This window comes from Aethalodelphis obliquidens, unplaced genomic scaffold, assembly GCF_003676395.1.
Source record: "Aethalodelphis obliquidens isolate GAN/ISIS:26980383/991018 unplaced genomic scaffold, ASM367639v1 scaffold84, whole genome shotgun sequence".
Lineage (NCBI taxonomy): Eukaryota > Metazoa > Chordata > Mammalia > Artiodactyla > Delphinidae > Aethalodelphis > Aethalodelphis obliquidens.
In genome coordinates, this window is record NW_020838028.1 from 7290008 (window position 1) to 7307939 (window position 17932).

The window sequence follows — 17932 nt, forward strand, 5'->3', positions numbered from 1 at the left end:
CCACTGGGGGAAGACAATAAAAAGCAACAGGAACTATGAACCAGCAGCCTGTGAAAAGGAGACCCCAAACACAGTAAGTTAAGCAAAATGAGAAGACAGAGAAATATGCAGCAGATGAAGGAGCAAGGTAAAAAACCCACCAGAACAAACAAATGAAGAGGAAATATGGAGTATACCTAAAAAAGAATTCAGAGTAATGACAGTAAAGATGATCCAAAATCTTGGAAATAGAATGGAGAAAATACAAGAAACGTTTAATAAGGACCTAGAAGAACTAAAGAGCGAACAAACAATGACGAACAACACAATAAATGAAATCAAAAATTCTCTAGAAGGAATAAATAGCAGAATAACTGAGGCAGAATAACGGATAAGTGACCTGGAATATAAAATAGTGCAAATAACGACTGCTAACCAGAATAAAGAAAAAGAATGAAAAGAATTGAGGACAGTATCAGAGACCTCTGGGACAATGTTAAACACACCAGCATTCTAATTATAGGGGTCCCAGAAGAAGAAGAGAAAAAGAGACAGAAAATATTTGAAGAGATTATAGTTGAAAACTTCCCTAATATGGGAAAGGAAATTGTCAATCAAGTCCAGGAAGTGCAGAGAGTCCCATACAGGATAAATCCAATGAGAAACATGCCAAGATACATATTAATCAAACTATCAAAAATTAAATGCAAATAAAAACTATTAAAAGAAGCAAGGGAAAAGCAACAGATTACAAGGGAATCTCCATAAGGTTAACAGCTGATCTTTCAGCATAAACTCTGCAAGCCAGAAGGCAGTGGCAGGACATATTTAAAGTGATGAAAGGGAAAAACCTACAACCAAGATTACTTTACCCAGCATGGATCTCATTCAGATTCAACAGAGGAATTAAAAGCTTTACAGACAAGCAAAAGCTAAGAGAATTCAGCACCACCAAACCAGCTATACAACAAATGCTAAAGGAAATTTTCTAGGCAGGAAACACAAAAGAAGGAAAAGACCTACAAAAACCAACCCAAAACAATTAAGAAAGTGGTAATAGGAACATACATATCGATAACTACCTTAAATGTAAATGGATTAAATCCTCCAATCAAAACACATAGATAGGTTGAATGGAAACAGAAACAAAACCCGTATATATGCTATGTACAACAGACCCACTTGAGACCTAGGGCCACATACAGACTGACACTGAGGGGATGGAAAGAGATATTCCATGCAAATGGAAATCGAAAGAAAGCTGGAGTGGCAACTCTCGTAACAGACAAAAAAGACTTTAAAATAAAGACGAGACAAAGAAGGACACTACATAATGATCAAGGGATCAATCCAAGAAGAATACAATGATTGTAAATATTAATGTACCCAACATAGGAGCACCTCAATATATAGGCAAATGCTAACAGCAATAAAAGGGGAAATTGACAGTAACACAATACTAGTAGGGGACTTTGACACCCCACTTTCACCTTTGGACAGATCATCCAAAATGAAAATAAGTAAGGAAACATAAGCTTTAAAGGACACATTAAAGAAGATGGACTTAATTGATATTTATAGGATTCCATCCAAAACAACAGAATACACTTTCTTCTCAAGTGCTATGGAACATTCTCCAGGATAGATCATATATTGGGTCACAAATCAAGCCTTTGTAAATTTAAGAAAATTGAAATCATAGCAAATATTTTTTCGGACCACAATGCTATGAGACTAGATATCAGTTACAGGAAAAAAAACTGTCAAAAATACAAACATATGGAGGCGAAACAATGCACTACTAAATAACCAAGAGATCACTGAAGAAATCAAAGAGGAAATCAAAAAATACTGAGAAACAAATGACAATGAAAACACGATGGCCCAAAAGCTATGGGCTGCAGCAAAAGCAGTTCTAAGAGGGAAATTTATAGCAATACAATCCTACCTCAAGAAACAAGAAGCATCTCAAATAAACAACCTAACCTTACACCTAAAGAAATTAGAGAAAGAAGAACAAAAAAACCCCAAGTTAGCAGAAGGAAAGAAATCATACACATCAGATCAGAAATAAGTGAAAAGGAAATGAAGGAAACAGTAGCAAAGATCAATAAAACTAAGAGCTGGTTCTTGGAGAAGATAAACAAAACTGATAAACCATTAGCCAGACTCATCAAGAAAAAGAGGGATAAGACTCAGGTCAACAGTATTGGAAATGAAAAGAGAGAAGTAACAACTGACACTGCAGAAATACAAAGGATCAGGAGAGATTACTACAAGCAACTATATGCCAATAAAATGGACAACCTGAAAGTAATGGACAAATTCTTAGAAAAGCACAACCTTTCAAGACTGAACTAGAAAGAAATAGAAAATATAAACAGACCAATCACAAGCACTGAAATTGAAATTGTGATTAAATATCTTCCAACATGTATGGACACCACAAGGAGAAAGAGGTGGGTAGGGATGTTGTGATGAATTGGGAGATTGGGATTGACATATATACATTAATATGTATAAAATAGAAAAATGATAAGAACCTGCTATATAAAAAAATAAATAAAATAAAATTTAAAAAAATCTTCCAACAAACAAAAGGCCAGGACCAGATGGCTTTACAGGTGAATTCTATCAAACATTTACGAAAGAGCTAACACCCATCCTTCTCAAACTTTTCCAGAATATAGCAGAGGGAGGAACAGTCCGAAACTCATTCTAGGAGGACACCATCACCCTGATACCAAAACCAGACAAAGATGTCACAAAGAAAGAAAACTACAGGCCGATATCACTGATGAACATAGATGCAAAATTCTCAGCAAAATACTAGCAAACAGAATCCTACAGCACATTAAAAGGATCATACACCATGATCAAGTGGGATTTATCCCAGGAAGGCAAGGATTCTTCAATATATGCAATTAATCAATGTGATAAACCATATTAACAAATTGAAGGAGAAAAACCATATGGTCATCTCAATAGATGCAGAAAAAGCTTTTGACAAAATTCAACACCCATTTATGATAAAAACCCTCAGAAAGTAGACATAGAGGGAACTTACCTCAACATAATAAAGGCCATATATGACAGACCCACAGCCAACATTGTTCTCAATGGTGAAAAACTGAAACCATTTGCACTAAGATCAGGAACAAGACAAGGTTGCCCACTCTCATCACTATTATTCAACATAGTTTTAGAAGTTTTAGCTACAGCAATCAGAGAAGAAAAAGAAATAAAAGGAATCCAAATCGGAAAAGAAGAAGTAAAGCTGTCACTGTTTGCAGATGACATGATACTATATAGAGAGAATCCTAAAGATGCTACCAGAAAACTACTAGAGCTAATCAATGAATTTGGTAAAGTACCAGGATACAAAATTAATGCACAGAAATCTCTGGCATTCCTATACACTAATGATGAAAAATCTGAAAGAGAAATTAAGGAAACACTCCCATTTACCATTGCAACAAAAAGAATAAAATACCTAGGAATAAACCTAGGTAAAGACCTGTATGCAGAAAACTATAACACACTAAGGAAAGAAGTTAAAGATGATACAAACAGGCAGAGAGATACACCATGTTCTTGGTTTGGAAGAGCCAACATTGTGAAAATGACTATACTACCCAAAGCAATCTACAGATTCAATGCAATCCCTATCAAATTACCAACGGCATTTTTTACAGAACTAGAATTTAAAAATTCACAATTTTATGGAAACATAAAAGATCCCTAATAGCCAAAGCAATCTTGAGAAAGAAAAATGGAGCTGGAGGAATCAGGCTCCCTGATTTCAGACTATACTACAAAGCTACAGTAATCAATATAGTATGGTGCTGGCAGAAAAATAGAAATATGGATTAACGGAACAGGATAGAAAGCCCAGAGATAAACCCACACTCATATGGTCACCTTATCTTTGATAAAGGAGGCAAGAATATCTAATGGAGAAAAGACAGCCTCTTCAATAAGTAGTGCTGGGAATGCTGGACAGTTACATGTAAAAGAATGAATTTAGAACTCTCCTAACACTATACACAAAAATACAATCAAAATGGATTAAAGACCTAAATGTAAGGCCAGACACTATGAAACTCTGAGAGGAAAACATAGGCAGAACACTCTATGACGTAAATCACAGCAAGGTTTTTTTGACCTACCTCCTAGAGAAATGGAAATAAAAACAAAAATAAACAAATGCAACCTAATGAAACGTAAAAGCTTTTGCACAGCAAAGGAAACCATAAACATGACGATAAGACAACCCTCAGAATGGGGGAAAATATTTGCAAATGAAGCAAGTGACAAAGGATTAATCTCCAAAATATACAAGCAGCTCATGCAATAAATATCAAAAATAAACAATCCAATCCAAAAATGGACAGAATACCCAAATAGACATTTCTCCAAAGAAGACATACAGTTTGCCAACAAACACATGAATAGATGCTCAACATCACTAATCATTAGAGAAATGCAAATCAAAACTCCAGTGAGGTATCACCTCACACTGGTCAGAATGGCCATCATGAAAATATCTATAAACAGTAAGCGCTGGAGAGGGTGTGGAGAAAAGGGAACCCTCTTGCACTGTTGGTGGGAATGTAACTTGTTACAGCCACTATGGAGAACAGTATGCAAGTTCCTTTAAAATCTACAAATAGAACTACCATATGACCCAGCAATCCCACTACTGGGCATATACCCTGAGAAATCCATAATTCAAAAAGAGTCATGTACCACAATGTTCATTGCATCACTATTTACAATAGCCAGGACAGGGAAGCAACCTAAGTGTCCATCGACAGATGAATGGATTAAGAAGATGTGGTACATATATACAATGGAATATTACTCAGCCATAAAAAGAAACGAAATTGAGTTATTTGTAGTGAGGTGGATAGACCTAGAAACTGTCATACATAGTGAAGTAAGTCAGAAAGAGAAAAACAAATACCGAATGCTAACACATATATATGGAATCCAAAAAAAAAAAAAAAATTGGTTCTGAAGAACCTAGGGGCCAGACAGGAATAAAGACACAGACGTAGAGAATGGTCTTAAGGCCACAGGGAGGGGGAAGAGTAAGCTGGGAATGAAGTGAGAGAGTGGCAGGGACATATATACACTACCAAATGTAAAATAGATAGCTAGTGGGATGTAGCCACATAGCCCAGTGAGATCAGCTCGCTGCTTTGTGTCCACCTAGAGGGGTGGGATTGGGAGGCTGGGAGGGAGACGCAAGAGGGAGGAGATATGGAGATGTATGCATACGTATAGCTGATTCACTTTCTTATACAGCAGAAACTAACACATTGTAAAGCAATTATACTCTAATAAAGATGTTGAAAAAAAATCTTAAATAGCTCTGTTCTCTGTATCCTCACCTGTAAAGTGGGGATAAATATCTACCTTATAAAGATTCTGTGAAGATTAAGTTAGACTGTATGTAAAGTATTTAGAACAGTGGCACATAGTAAATGTGCAAGAATCAGTTGCTAAAGGTAATAGAACTAGTTGATATTGATACCATGATGTTTTGTCTTTGTGTGATGGTACTTGATATTTTATATAGAAAGTTCACATGTATTATTTTATTGATCCTTACAATAAGCAAATGAGTTAGGCAAAAGAGGCATTATTCTATTTATTTTATTGTGTTTATAATATCATAATTCATAAGTGCTGTAAATATGGAAAGCAGGTTGTCTTTTTGTTTCATATGGTCAACTTTTCCCCAGTTTTAAAACACTGTGGCTGAATAACAACTGCCTGTTAATTTGGGGTAAGTTATTTTGGGTAAGTTTGAAATCGAACAATCTGAATAGAAATTTATAGTAAACATGAGATATTCTATCCTTTTAGAAGTCAAAAGAAATTCTGGAACTGTTTTTAAGAATTTTCCAACCTTAATAATGTAATAGTAATTGTTATGGTTTATTGAGTACTTACTCTGCAGAATATAACATATTAAGCAATTTACAGTGTCATCCTGTTTAATATTTGTGACTGCCTCATGATGTGGGTTTTACCAACTCTCTTTTACAGATGAAATTCAGAAGTTTAGTAGCTTCCCCAGGGCCCTCAGCAAGTGGTGGGACAGGGATTCAAACACCGATGGGACGTGAAAGTCAATATTCTATATTAGGCTATGCCACTGCGCTATGCTATCTTAGGTTCTTAGATACTAATAAGATTTGCTATATCCTTACACATAAAAAAACAAATGCTAAGGAAACCCACTTTACTTGCCTAGTCCTTAAAACCTGAAACGTGTTTTAAAGTAAAGCAGGAAAGCATTTAAATTTGCAAGGACATCACTTACTCTGGAAGAAGCATGCTGAAGTTCTAGTAAGATTAGCTAACACTTTGCTTAGAGATATTCTTTGCTTTAGTAAAAGATGGATTTTAAAACTATGTTTTTATCCATCAAAGATATTACAAAATAGAAAGGAGTAGAAGTGTTAATGAATAGACGTGAACTAAAGCAGTTTGTTCATCTTTAGGAAGCAGGAATACTGTTCACTTCTTAGCTGACTTATTCTCACCATTTCAACATCAAATATGATATTATGACTTAGAGTTTTGATTTATATGTTCTCTGATCATGAAATATTGCCTACTAAAACTTTTGGGTTTAGTGGAACAAAGGACATGATTTATTTAAAATACATAAAATTAAAGCTTCCTTTGACCCAAATACTTTTGTCTTGTGCATTCTCAGTTGAGGGGGGAAATTTTTTTAAGCCCAGAATTTTTCTCCACTGTGTAGCAATCTGAACCTATTTGTCAAATCCTCACTTATGTTTCATAAATGCTATAAAGTTAAGTCATAGAGAAAATTTTATTTCAACAGTTTTCACTAGAAGCAAGAACTTTGAACCACATGGCATTTAGAGATTGCTTTTTCCTAATTTAAAATTATGGTTTTAAATAGATAGAAAATCCCTGGAAGTTTGCCCAAGAATGAACACTGGTCCCTACTGGGGAGTATCATTGGGAAACAGGGAAAGTCTTATTTTCAATCCAGGGCACAAGAAACAATGAAACTCTACTTCTTATTTCCTTTCCCTTTGACCAAGTTTATTTAGAAATTTTAATAAAGATGAAAGTTCAGCTGAGGAAGAATAAAGAAAGCAAAGAGCCTGGATTTTTTCCAAATGGAAAAATTAAGCCTTGAATACTCTGGGACTTGGAAATGTCGTGTGTGTGTGTGTGTGTGTGTGTGTGTGTGTGTGTGTGTGTGTGAAGTTTTGACAGTCATTTTCCTCTTTGAAAATCAGGTTTTGCCTAGTCTGCTCCATTTTATGATATTCCCACTTCAGAAAAATACTTGCTATGGCTGTCTTCCTAATAGGCCCCATGGTTTTGTTTCTAAGTAACATTTTTTTCTTATTACAAAATTAAGAAAGACCATAAAAATAATTTTAAAATAATAAAATTTTCAAATATTATAAAAATGTATAGCTTAGAAAGTAAATGTCTCATAATTCTATTCCCAGAGAGATTGTGTATGTGTATTTATTTACAGAAATGCAATCATAATTTATATATGTATATGTGTTCTTCTAGTGAAAATCATAGAAAGAAAATTTTCTCTATGACTTAATTGTATAACATTTATGAAACATAAGTGAGGATTTGAAAAATAGATTCAGATTGCTATACAGTAGATAAGTGTTCTGGGCTTAAAAAATTTTCCCCCTGCCAACTGAGAAGGCGAAAGAGAAAAGTATTTGAGTCAAAGGAAACTTTAATTTTACATATTTATATAAATCATGTCTTTTGTTCCACTAAACTCAAAAGTTTTAGCAGGCAATCGAAAAATCTGCATATAACTTATAGTAGACTGTCTTTAACCAAGTTTCCTCCATATCTGCCATTCTGCATTTGTGGATTAAACCAACTGCAAATTGTATAGTACTGTAGTATTTACTATTGAAAAAAATACCTGTATAAGTATTTCACAGTTCAATCTGTATACAAATACACACACAATTCTGCAATTTGGTTTTCCATATAAAAAATATTCTAGGTACATTTCTATATCAGTATGTATTGATCTAACCTATTTTATTAAAAAATAGAAGGCTTGCTTTTTGAATAAATAGCCAACAGAAAGTCCTGCATATAAATAGATCTGCATATAAATCCTAGCTCTAATATATAGCTGTGTAAAATTTGATATATCAATTTCTCCATGAATTTCAGCTTATCGACCTATAAAATAAAACTAATAATAGCTACCTAATAAGGTTGTGAAATATATAATGAGAAAACTCATATACAGTGCCAGTCAGATGGAAACCATTTAAGTTAGCTCCTGTCATACCCTTTGTAGACTTTGCAGTAAGCCTATGCAAATCTGTTGATCTTTTCTCCCACCACCCTCCAAAATAAGTCTATCAACTCTTTGGAGATATTCAGAAACAAACACATTTTCAAAGTGTCAGTATTTGGAATTCTTAGAAGACGTTTTGTCAATGTAAGTAATTATTACTTGTAAAAAATATCAAATCTAAATTAAAATGCTTAAAAATAAGGCTCTCTAGCTTATCCAAGCATTTCTGAGGAATATCAGGTTCTTTGTGTTAATAACTTAAACTTGCTAGGAATCACTTGTCTAGATAAAAACTGTAAAAGATGCTCTCTTTAGTTAAAAGATTCTTTATAAAATATATACTTATATATATTTTAAAGGATGGGATGCTGTTATGGACTGGAAAGATGTCCTGTCAGGAGGGGAAAAGCAAAGAATGGGCATGGCTCGCATGTTTTACCATAGGTAAGTATATTATACTCAAGTAATGACTATTCCATTGTTGTAACCAAAAAATGTTTGAATAGGATTCCGTGCCCTCATCTTTAGTCTGAAAATATTTTTCTGAAAAACTAGTGCTTAGAATTTACAGTTTTTTAATTTCCTAGGTTATTTTTTTAATGTGACAGAAATCTCCAAGTATTTAAAAAAAATTTTTTGTTGAGTAATGTTAGATGAAAAAATTAAATTTTTATATGTCCTAAGTTTGAAAATAGGATTATTATTAATTTTAAAATGTGAAGAATATATAACCACTGTTATACTGTTGTGAACACAGGAGGTAGACATTCAGTAATACTTCTCAATTAAATTATTAAATTCAAACTAAATTAACTTTCTAACCACTCAGTAGCCTATAAAACTTAGTAGTGCTCTCCTCCTTGAAAATCAGAGGCATATCCAATGGAAAAAGGAACCAGCCAGCCTAAGTCTTCATGGACTCAGAAATAAAGAGATGCAGGAAAAAATTTCTCTTGATAAAACTTTTCTATTTGCAACCAGCTTCATAGCCTTTTGAATTCAAGGTACCAAACCTAAGACGTATTAGAAGAAGTATTAAAGCTATTCTGATTTATTCCTCTTTTTTGTCCTATTCTTCTGTGAAAAATAAATTCCCACTTTTTTTTTTTTTTACATTAGGCCTCTGGCAATGAAAACCTGAGTTGTTACTCACTTTTAATACTTTTATCTTGGGCAAAAAAGCCCAAGAGTTATGTACATGAATGCCTGAATAGACCATAAGCTGGGGCATATGCCATACTCTTGAAGAAGCTGCAGTGGAAACAATAATATCTTCATAGGGAACATTTAAAAGCTGATAAAAACCACACACAAAAAAATTATCAAGTAAGCCTCATTAAACACTTAGCAACAAGTTGGCTACCAATTTTTTAAAAATCTTTTATTATGGAAAAACCATTACAACTTCATCAAAGAAGAGAAAATTGTAAGATGAACCCCATATTCTCATCACACTGATTTAATACAGCACTTGATTTATCTATTTTTTATTTATGAAGCATTTTAAAGCAAATCCAAAATCATGGAATTTTTTCATTAAATACTTTGGCATCAATCTCTGAAATATTAGGATATTTTCTTACATAATATATCATAATCATAACTAAAAATTTGATAATAATCATTTAAAATCATTTAATACCTGGTTCATATTCATTTTCCCTGATTGTCTCAAAAATATTTTTTTATACTTGGTTTGTTCAAACCAAGATCCAAGCAAATTTTATATACTGAATTTTGTTGTTGTATATCTTTTAATTATTTTTTAAAGAGTCTCTTCTTCTCCCTGCCTCTGTCCCCTTCCCCCATCTTTTATGCCATTGACTTGTTAAAGAAACTGGGTCAGTTGTCCTGTAAGAATGTTGTCCTTTGTAGATTGGTCTGATTCCTTCCTCATGAGATCCCTTTACCTCTTTCCTCAATCTCCTATTTGTCTTGTAAACTGGAAATTAGAGCTAAAAGCTTGATTATATTTAGGTTCAGGCTTTTTGGTAAGAATATAACATAAAATATTTATCATTAAAAAAATAATTTAAACAACTTTATTAAATATAATTATATGTTTATTTTATAAAAGTAGAAAATATGATAAGAAAAAATCTGTTGTCTCACTACCTGTAACACATAAAATTTTGGTATAGTTTTTTCTCTATTTTGGTATACAAAAGTTGGTTGCTATTTTTTAATGTAACTACTTTCATACGTATATTGCAGTTTGTATCCCTCTTATTTTTTTTTGGCCACACCACACGGCTTGAAGGATCTTAGTTCCCTGACCAAGGATCGAACCCAGGCCTGTGGCAATGAAAGCACAGAGTCCTAACCACTGGACTGCCAGGGAATTCCCTATATCTCTCTTTTTATTTTGTATGCTATTATGTGTACTATTATGTAATAGCTAGCCAGGGTTTATTTATTAGTATTATCATTAGTGTTATTATTATTATAACAGTTATGTACCAAATACATAAATGTATTTAAGTATACAATTCTATGACTTTTGACAAATGTATATACATTATGTAACCAATATCCCAATTAACATAAAGAATGTTTCCATCACCATAGAAAGTCTCTCATGCCCCTTTCCAGTCAAATCTCTCTGCAGACAATTTCTGTTCTGATTTCTATCCTCATAAATTACTTCTCCTGTTCTACAATTTCATATAAATTAAATCATACAAATATGTATTATTTTTGTGTTATACCTGGATTTTATTAATGAAAAAATATTGTGTAATAACATGGTATTTGTAATAATGACACAGTTAGTTCAAGAATATGGCAAGCTAAAGAAGTATGAACCAAAACTTGTGAACTCAGAATTTTTAGTGAAGTGCATTTTGGAATGACCATTTTGAGATGATTTGGTGAGATTCAAGAGTAAACTTTACAGTGTGATGTTTATGACTAGCTGTTACCCACTATTACCCTGAATCTGTTTGAGCCTCATCCATAAATACTCACTAATATGATCCCCAGCATAATTGGTGAAATGTAATATGATGGAATGTAAGGTATGACCATAAATTTCTCACTGTGTCAGTGTGTTAATAAGATAAGCTCTGTAAGAAAAAACAACAGGCATTAATAAAAGATGCTAACCTAAATAGATTTTAAGTACCTATAACTTAAAATAAGTACTTGAAACTTTTGTATCTAAAATATTTTGGATATAATGTGGTACTGAATAAAAATAAAGTTATAACAGTGGAAAGAATTTAGTGCTCCACAGAAAGATGAGGGGAGATGAGCAAGTTGAAAAGCAGAATTTATTGAGAAAAAAATAAAATGAAATAGAAATGCTAAATCCAGTGAAGGACCTGCACTGTTGGTGAGAATGTAAGTTGGTGCAGCCACTGTGGAAAACAGTATGGAGGTTCCTCAGAAAACTAAAAATAGAATTACCATATGATTCAGCAATCCCACTCCTGGGCATATATCTGGACAAAACTATAATTCAAAAAGATACATGAACCCCTGTGTTGATAGCAGCACTATTCACAATAGCCAAGGCATGGAAACAACCTAAATGCCCATCAACAGATGAATGGATAAAGAAGATGTGGTACATATATACAGTGGAATACTACTCAGGCATAAAAAAGAATGAAATAATGCCATTTGCAGCAACATGGATGCAACTAGAGATTATCATACTAAGGAAAGTAAGTCAGAAAGAGAAAAACAAATACCATATGATGTCATTTATATGTGAAATCTAAAATATCACACAAATGAACTCCTCTATGAAATGGAAACAGACTCACAGACAGAAAGAACAGACTGGTAGTTGCCAAGGGGGAGGGGCTGGGGGAGGGATGGAGTAAGAAGTTGGGATTAGCAGATATAAGCTTTATATATAGAATGGATAAACAACAAGGTCCTACTATATAGCACAGAGAACTATATTCAATATCCTGTGATAAATCATAATGAAAAAGAATATCAAAAAAGAATGTATAGGGGCTTCCTTGGTGGTGCAGTGGTTAAGAATCCTCCTGCCGATGCAGGGGACGCGGGTTTGTGCCCTGGTCCGGGAAGATCCCACATGCCATGGAGTGGCTGGGCCCGTGAACCATGGCTGCTGGGCCTGCACGTCTGGATCCTGTGCTCTGCAACGGGAGAGGCCACAACAGTGAGAGGCCTGCGTACCGCAAAAAAAAAAAAAAAAAAATTAAAAAGAAAGAATGTATAGGGACTTCCCTGGCAGTCCAGTGGTTAAGCCTCCATGCTTCCAATGCAGGGGGTGCGGGTTCGATCCCTGGTCAAGGAACTAAGATCCCACATGCCACGCAGCGTGGCTGAGGGGGAAAAAAAAAAAATGTGTGTGTGTGTGTGTGTGTACCTGAATCACTTTGCTGTAGAGCAATGATCAACACAACATAGTAAATCAACTATACTTCAATAAAAAGTAAAAATAGGGCTTCCCTGGTGGCACAGTGGTTAAGAATCCACCTGCCAATGCAGGGGACATGGGTTTGAGCCCTGGTGTGGGAAGATTCCACATGCCATGGAGCAACTGAGCCCGTGCACTACAACTACTGAGCCTGCCCTCTAGAGCCTGCAAGCCACAACTACTGAGCCCACCTGCCACAACTACTGAATCCTGCATGCCTAGAGCCCATGCTCCACAACAAGAGAAGCCACCGCAATGAGAAAGCCCACACACAGCAACAAAGACCCAATGCACCCAAAAATAAATAAATAAAATAAATAAAATTTTTTAAGTAAAATTTTTAAAAAATCGAGTGAAGGAAAAGTATAATAATGAGAAAGTGCCTCCCCTCATTCTCAAAGGGTTAATAACAAGATTTGAGTTGTAATGTGGAACACTTGAGCTAACTAAAATGGAGAACTTTCGCAAGGAGTATTAAGTATCAAAGTTGTATACTCTTTTTGAGAGGATTTTAATTTTTCTTAAAGGATTACTATTTTTATTTTTGGGGGGGTACTTTTTCCTTTTTTTTAACAACTTTATTGGAGTATAATTCTTTACAATGTTGTGCTAGTTTCTGCTGTATAACAAAGTGAATCAGTTATATGTATACATATATCCCAATATCCCCTCCCTCTTGCGTCTCCTTCCACCTTCCTTATCCCACCCCTCTAGGTGGACACAAAGCACTGAGCTGATCTCCCTGTGCTATGTGGCTGCTTCCCACTACCTATCTATTTTACAGTTGGTAGTGTATATATGTCCATACCACTCTTGCACTTCATCCCAGCTTACCCTTCCCTTTCCCTGTGTCCTCAAGTCCATTCTCTACATCGGCATCTTTATTCCTGTCCTGCCCTTAGGTTTCTCAGAACGTTTTTTTTTTTTTTTTCAGATTCCATATATATGTGTTAGCATACGGTACTTGTTTTTCTCTTTCTGACTTACTTCACTCTGTATGACAGACTCTAGGTCCATCCACCTTGCTACATATAACTCAATTTCATTTCTTTTTATGGCTAATATTCCATTGTATATATGTGCCCATCTTCTTTAACCATTCATCTGTCAATGGACACTTAGATTGCTTCCATGTCGTGGCTATTCTAAATAGTGCTGCAATGAACATTGTGGTACATGACTCTTTTTGAATTATGGATTTCTCAGGGTGTATGCCCAGTAGTGGGATTGCTGGGTAGTATGGTAGTTCTATTTTTAGTTTTTTAAGGAACTCCATACTGTTCTCCATAGTGGCTGTATCAACTTACATTCCCACCAACAATGCAAGAGGGTTCCCTTTTCTACACACCCTCTCCAGTGCTTACTGTTTGTAGATTTTTTGATGATGACCATTCTGACTGGTGTAAGGTGATACATCATTGTAATTTTGATTTTGCATTTCCCTAATGATTAGTGATGGTGAGCATTCTTTCATATGTTTGTTGGCAATCTTTATATCTTCTTTGGAGAAATGTCTATTTAGGTCTTCTGCCCATTTGTGGATGGGGTTGTTTTTTTTTTTCAATATTGAGCTATATTAGCTGCTTGTATATTTTGGAGATTAATTCTTTGTCAGTTGCTTCATTTGCAAATATTATCTCCCATTCTGAGGGCTGTCTTTTTGTCATGTTTATGGTTTCCTTTGCTATGCAACAGCTTTTAAGTTTAATTAGGTCCCATTTGTTTATTTTTGTTTTTATTTCCATTTCTCTAGGTGGTGAGTCAAAAAGGATCTTGCTGTGATTTATGGCAGAGTGTTCTGCCTATGTTTTCCTCTCAGCGTTTTATAGTGTCTGGCCTTACATTTAGGTCTTTAATCCATTTTGAGTTTATTTTTGTGTATGGTGTTAGGGAGTGTTCTAACTTCATTCTTTTACATTTGGCTTTCCAGTTTTCCCAGCACCACTTATTGAAGAGGCTGTCTTTTCTCCATTTTATATTCTTGCCTCCTTTATCAAAGATAAGTTGACCATATGTGCATGGGTTTATCTCTGGGCTTTCTATCCTGTTCCATTGATCTATAGTTCTAGTTTTGTGCCAGTACCATACTGTTTGGATTACTGTAGCTTTGTAGTATAGTCTGAAGTCAGGGAGCCTCATTCCTCCAGCTTCGTTTTTCTTTCTCAAGATTGCTTTGGCTATTTGGTGTCTTTTGTGTTTCCATACAAATTGTGAAATTTTTTGTTCTAGTTCTGTGAAAAATGCCATTGGTAGTTCGATAGGGATTGCCTTGGATCTCTAGATTGGTTTAGGTAGTATAGTCATTTTCACAATGTTTATTCTTCCAATCCAAGAACATGGTATATCTCTCCATCTGTTTGTATCATCTTTAATTCCTTTCATCAGTGTCTTATAGTTTTCTGCATACAGGTCTTTGATCTCCTTAGGTAGGTTTATTCCTAGGTATTTTATTCTTTTTGTTGCAGTGGTAAATGGGAGTGTTTCCTTAATTTCTCTTTCAGATTTTTCATCATTAGTGTATAGGAATGCAAGAGATTTCTGTGCATTCATTTGTATCCTGCTATTTTACCAAATTTACTGATTACTCCTTCTAGTTTTCTGGTATCATCTTTAGGATTCTCTATGTATAGTATCATGTCATCTGCAAACAGTGACAGTTTTACTTCTTTTCCAATTTGTATTCCTTTTTTTTCTTTCTCTTCTCTGATTGCTGTGGCCAGTACTTCCAAAACTATGTTGAATAATAGTGGTGGTGATTTTATCATGAATGGATGTTGAATTTTGTCAAATGCTTTTTCTGCATTTTTCAAGATGATCATGTGGTTTTATCTTTTCTTTTGCTGATGTGGTGTATTTCATTGATTGATTTGCTTATGTTGAACCATCCTTGTGAACTTGGGATGAATCCCACGTGGTTGTGGTGTATGAACTTTTTAATGTGTTGTTGGATTAGGTTTGCTAATTTTTTGAGAATTTTTGTGTCTACATTCACCAAAGTTGTTGGCCTGTAATTTTCTTTTTTGGTGGTGTCTTTGTCTGCTTTTGGTATCACAGTGATGGTGGCTTCATTAGAATATCTTTGGGAGTGTCCTCTCCTCTTCAACTTTTTGGAAGAGTTTGGGATGGATCAGTGTAAGTTCTTCTTTGTATGTTTGGTAGAATTCTCCTGTGAAGCCATCTGGTCCTGGACTTTCATTGGCATTTATTCTAAAATATCAGAATTTCTTCAGAGGAAGTTGTCCTGGTAAATACTTGGTACTGATTTTCAACCCTGAAATAAACAATAAATGACAGGCATGAGTTGACCTTTGGTCCCATTAACAAAACTAAGTCATGCTACTGAGTACCAAATAAGCCCGGACAGGCTTGAAAGAAAACAGAGAAAAGGAAAAAAAGATAAAGAGCTCTGGGGTGAAAATGAAAGGGAGAGAGTTATCAGGAGGAAATGGTGGCAAATAATAGGTGCCTCTGATAGTAGTAAACAATCATTTCCAGAGTAAAAATTGAGCTAGGAAATAAAATTGTTGAGTATAATCAGAAAAATATTTACTGATTTTTTTCCTTAAGAAAATGGTCTCAAAGTTACTAGGTTAAATACCTACTCTAAATTTGTCAGATTAAGCATACTTACTTTTGTAGGGTCTTCGATCAATGAAATTCCATTAATTGTGATTAGGTACTCACATTGTTGATAAAATTATCTTCTCAATAAATGTTTGCCAACAGGATTGTGACCTGTTTGATAGTTAGCTACTATGTGTAATGTATTTTCTGTGTTAATTAGTCAGAACCTTGTCACCAAGAATGAACCTGCGTGCTGCAGGAAAGTGCATTCAGTAAGCTGTCTTATTTTTCCTCTGCCTCATATTCACGATTCACCCATCTGCAATAAAGCATATTGTATTATGAGCAGGTATCAAAAAATCTATTTTAAAATCTAAGAAGAGATGTAGAGAACAAATATATGGACACCAAGGGGGAAAAGGGGGATGGGATAAATTGGGAGATTGGAATTGACATATATCCATTATTGATAATAAAATAGATAACTAATGAGAACCTACTGTATAGCTCAAGAAACTGCTCATTGCTCTGTAGTGACCTAAATGGGAAGGAGAGCCAAAAAAGAGGGGATATATGTATACATATGGCTGATTCACTTTGCTGTACAGTAGAAACTAACACAACATTGTAAAGCAACTATACTCCAATAAAAATTAATTAAAAAAGTAAAATCTAAGAAAATATGAAATTCTAGTCTGAAGAGGGGTAATGACTTCTTTTTTGCTTTATTATTTATCACCATTAATATTGTCATTTTTCTCTTTTGCTCCTTTAAAATTGTTAACCTTGCAGCTCATATTGCCCAAAGAAAGATTTATAATTCAAAATGAAAAATTTTAATGTATTTGTGCTTATTTTTAAGACCAAAATATGCATTGCTGGATGAATGCACCAGCGCTGTCAGCATTGATGTTGAAGGAAAGATATTTCAGGCTGCGAAAGGGGCTGGAATTTCCTTACTTTCTATAACACACAGGCCTTCTCTTTGGTAAGTGTTTCCAATGCTCATTTATGATAGATGATTTTTCTTTATATTTCTGAAAGAATAACTTTGCCAAAGTTTTTACTATAGAGCATAAGACATTTCAGTTATTTTCTGCCTGTATTTCTCTTAACGTTAAACTATGTCTAAAAGAGTAAAATCAATCTCAAGATAAAGGATGAAGTTTATGTATTTGATAACATATGACAGAGATTAGTGATCTTTTCTGTATACTTCTGAGTAACTATCTTTAGGCTTTTAAGATTTCCAAAAATTTGACTGCCCAATGGGTGGGACCTTACCAAAATTAAATTGAAAACAATGTATTTCTATGTCAAGGGAAAAATTGAAATGTGAAAATACTGCTATTAAAATATGAGAGCTAAAATAAAAGTAATGGAAGAACAAAAGGTACACCAAACCTAACATTATAACAATAAATGTTTTGAAAATTATCATCACATTCCAATAATTCTGCAAGGAAGTAGAAAAATCCACTGATTTTTTAAAACTGAAACAGTCATTATTCCATAGCATACACTGGGAAAGAATATATTACATAATTTACATCATCTTTTTAGTTCTTTTTTAAATGTCCAGGAAAAAGAAATACCACAACTTGATATCCCTCCAAATGATTAAGTTGGAGAAAGCACAG

At 34.3% G+C, this 17932-nt stretch overlaps 1 protein-coding gene across 2 annotated transcripts in view; it reads left to right on the forward strand.

Moving 5' to 3' along the window:
- ABCD2 (ATP binding cassette subfamily D member 2) overlaps positions 1 to 17932 on the forward strand; it is a 77190-nt gene that overhangs the window by 48968 nt on the left and 10290 nt on the right. For both annotated transcript variants that reach the window (XM_027093463.1, XM_027093462.1), the window contains exons 8-9: positions 8689 to 8773; positions 17155 to 17280. In XM_027093463.1, the coding sequence (XP_026949264.1) occupies positions 8689 to 8773; positions 17155 to 17280 (211 nt within the window). The remainder of the gene's footprint in view (positions 1 to 8688; positions 8774 to 17154; positions 17281 to 17932) is intronic.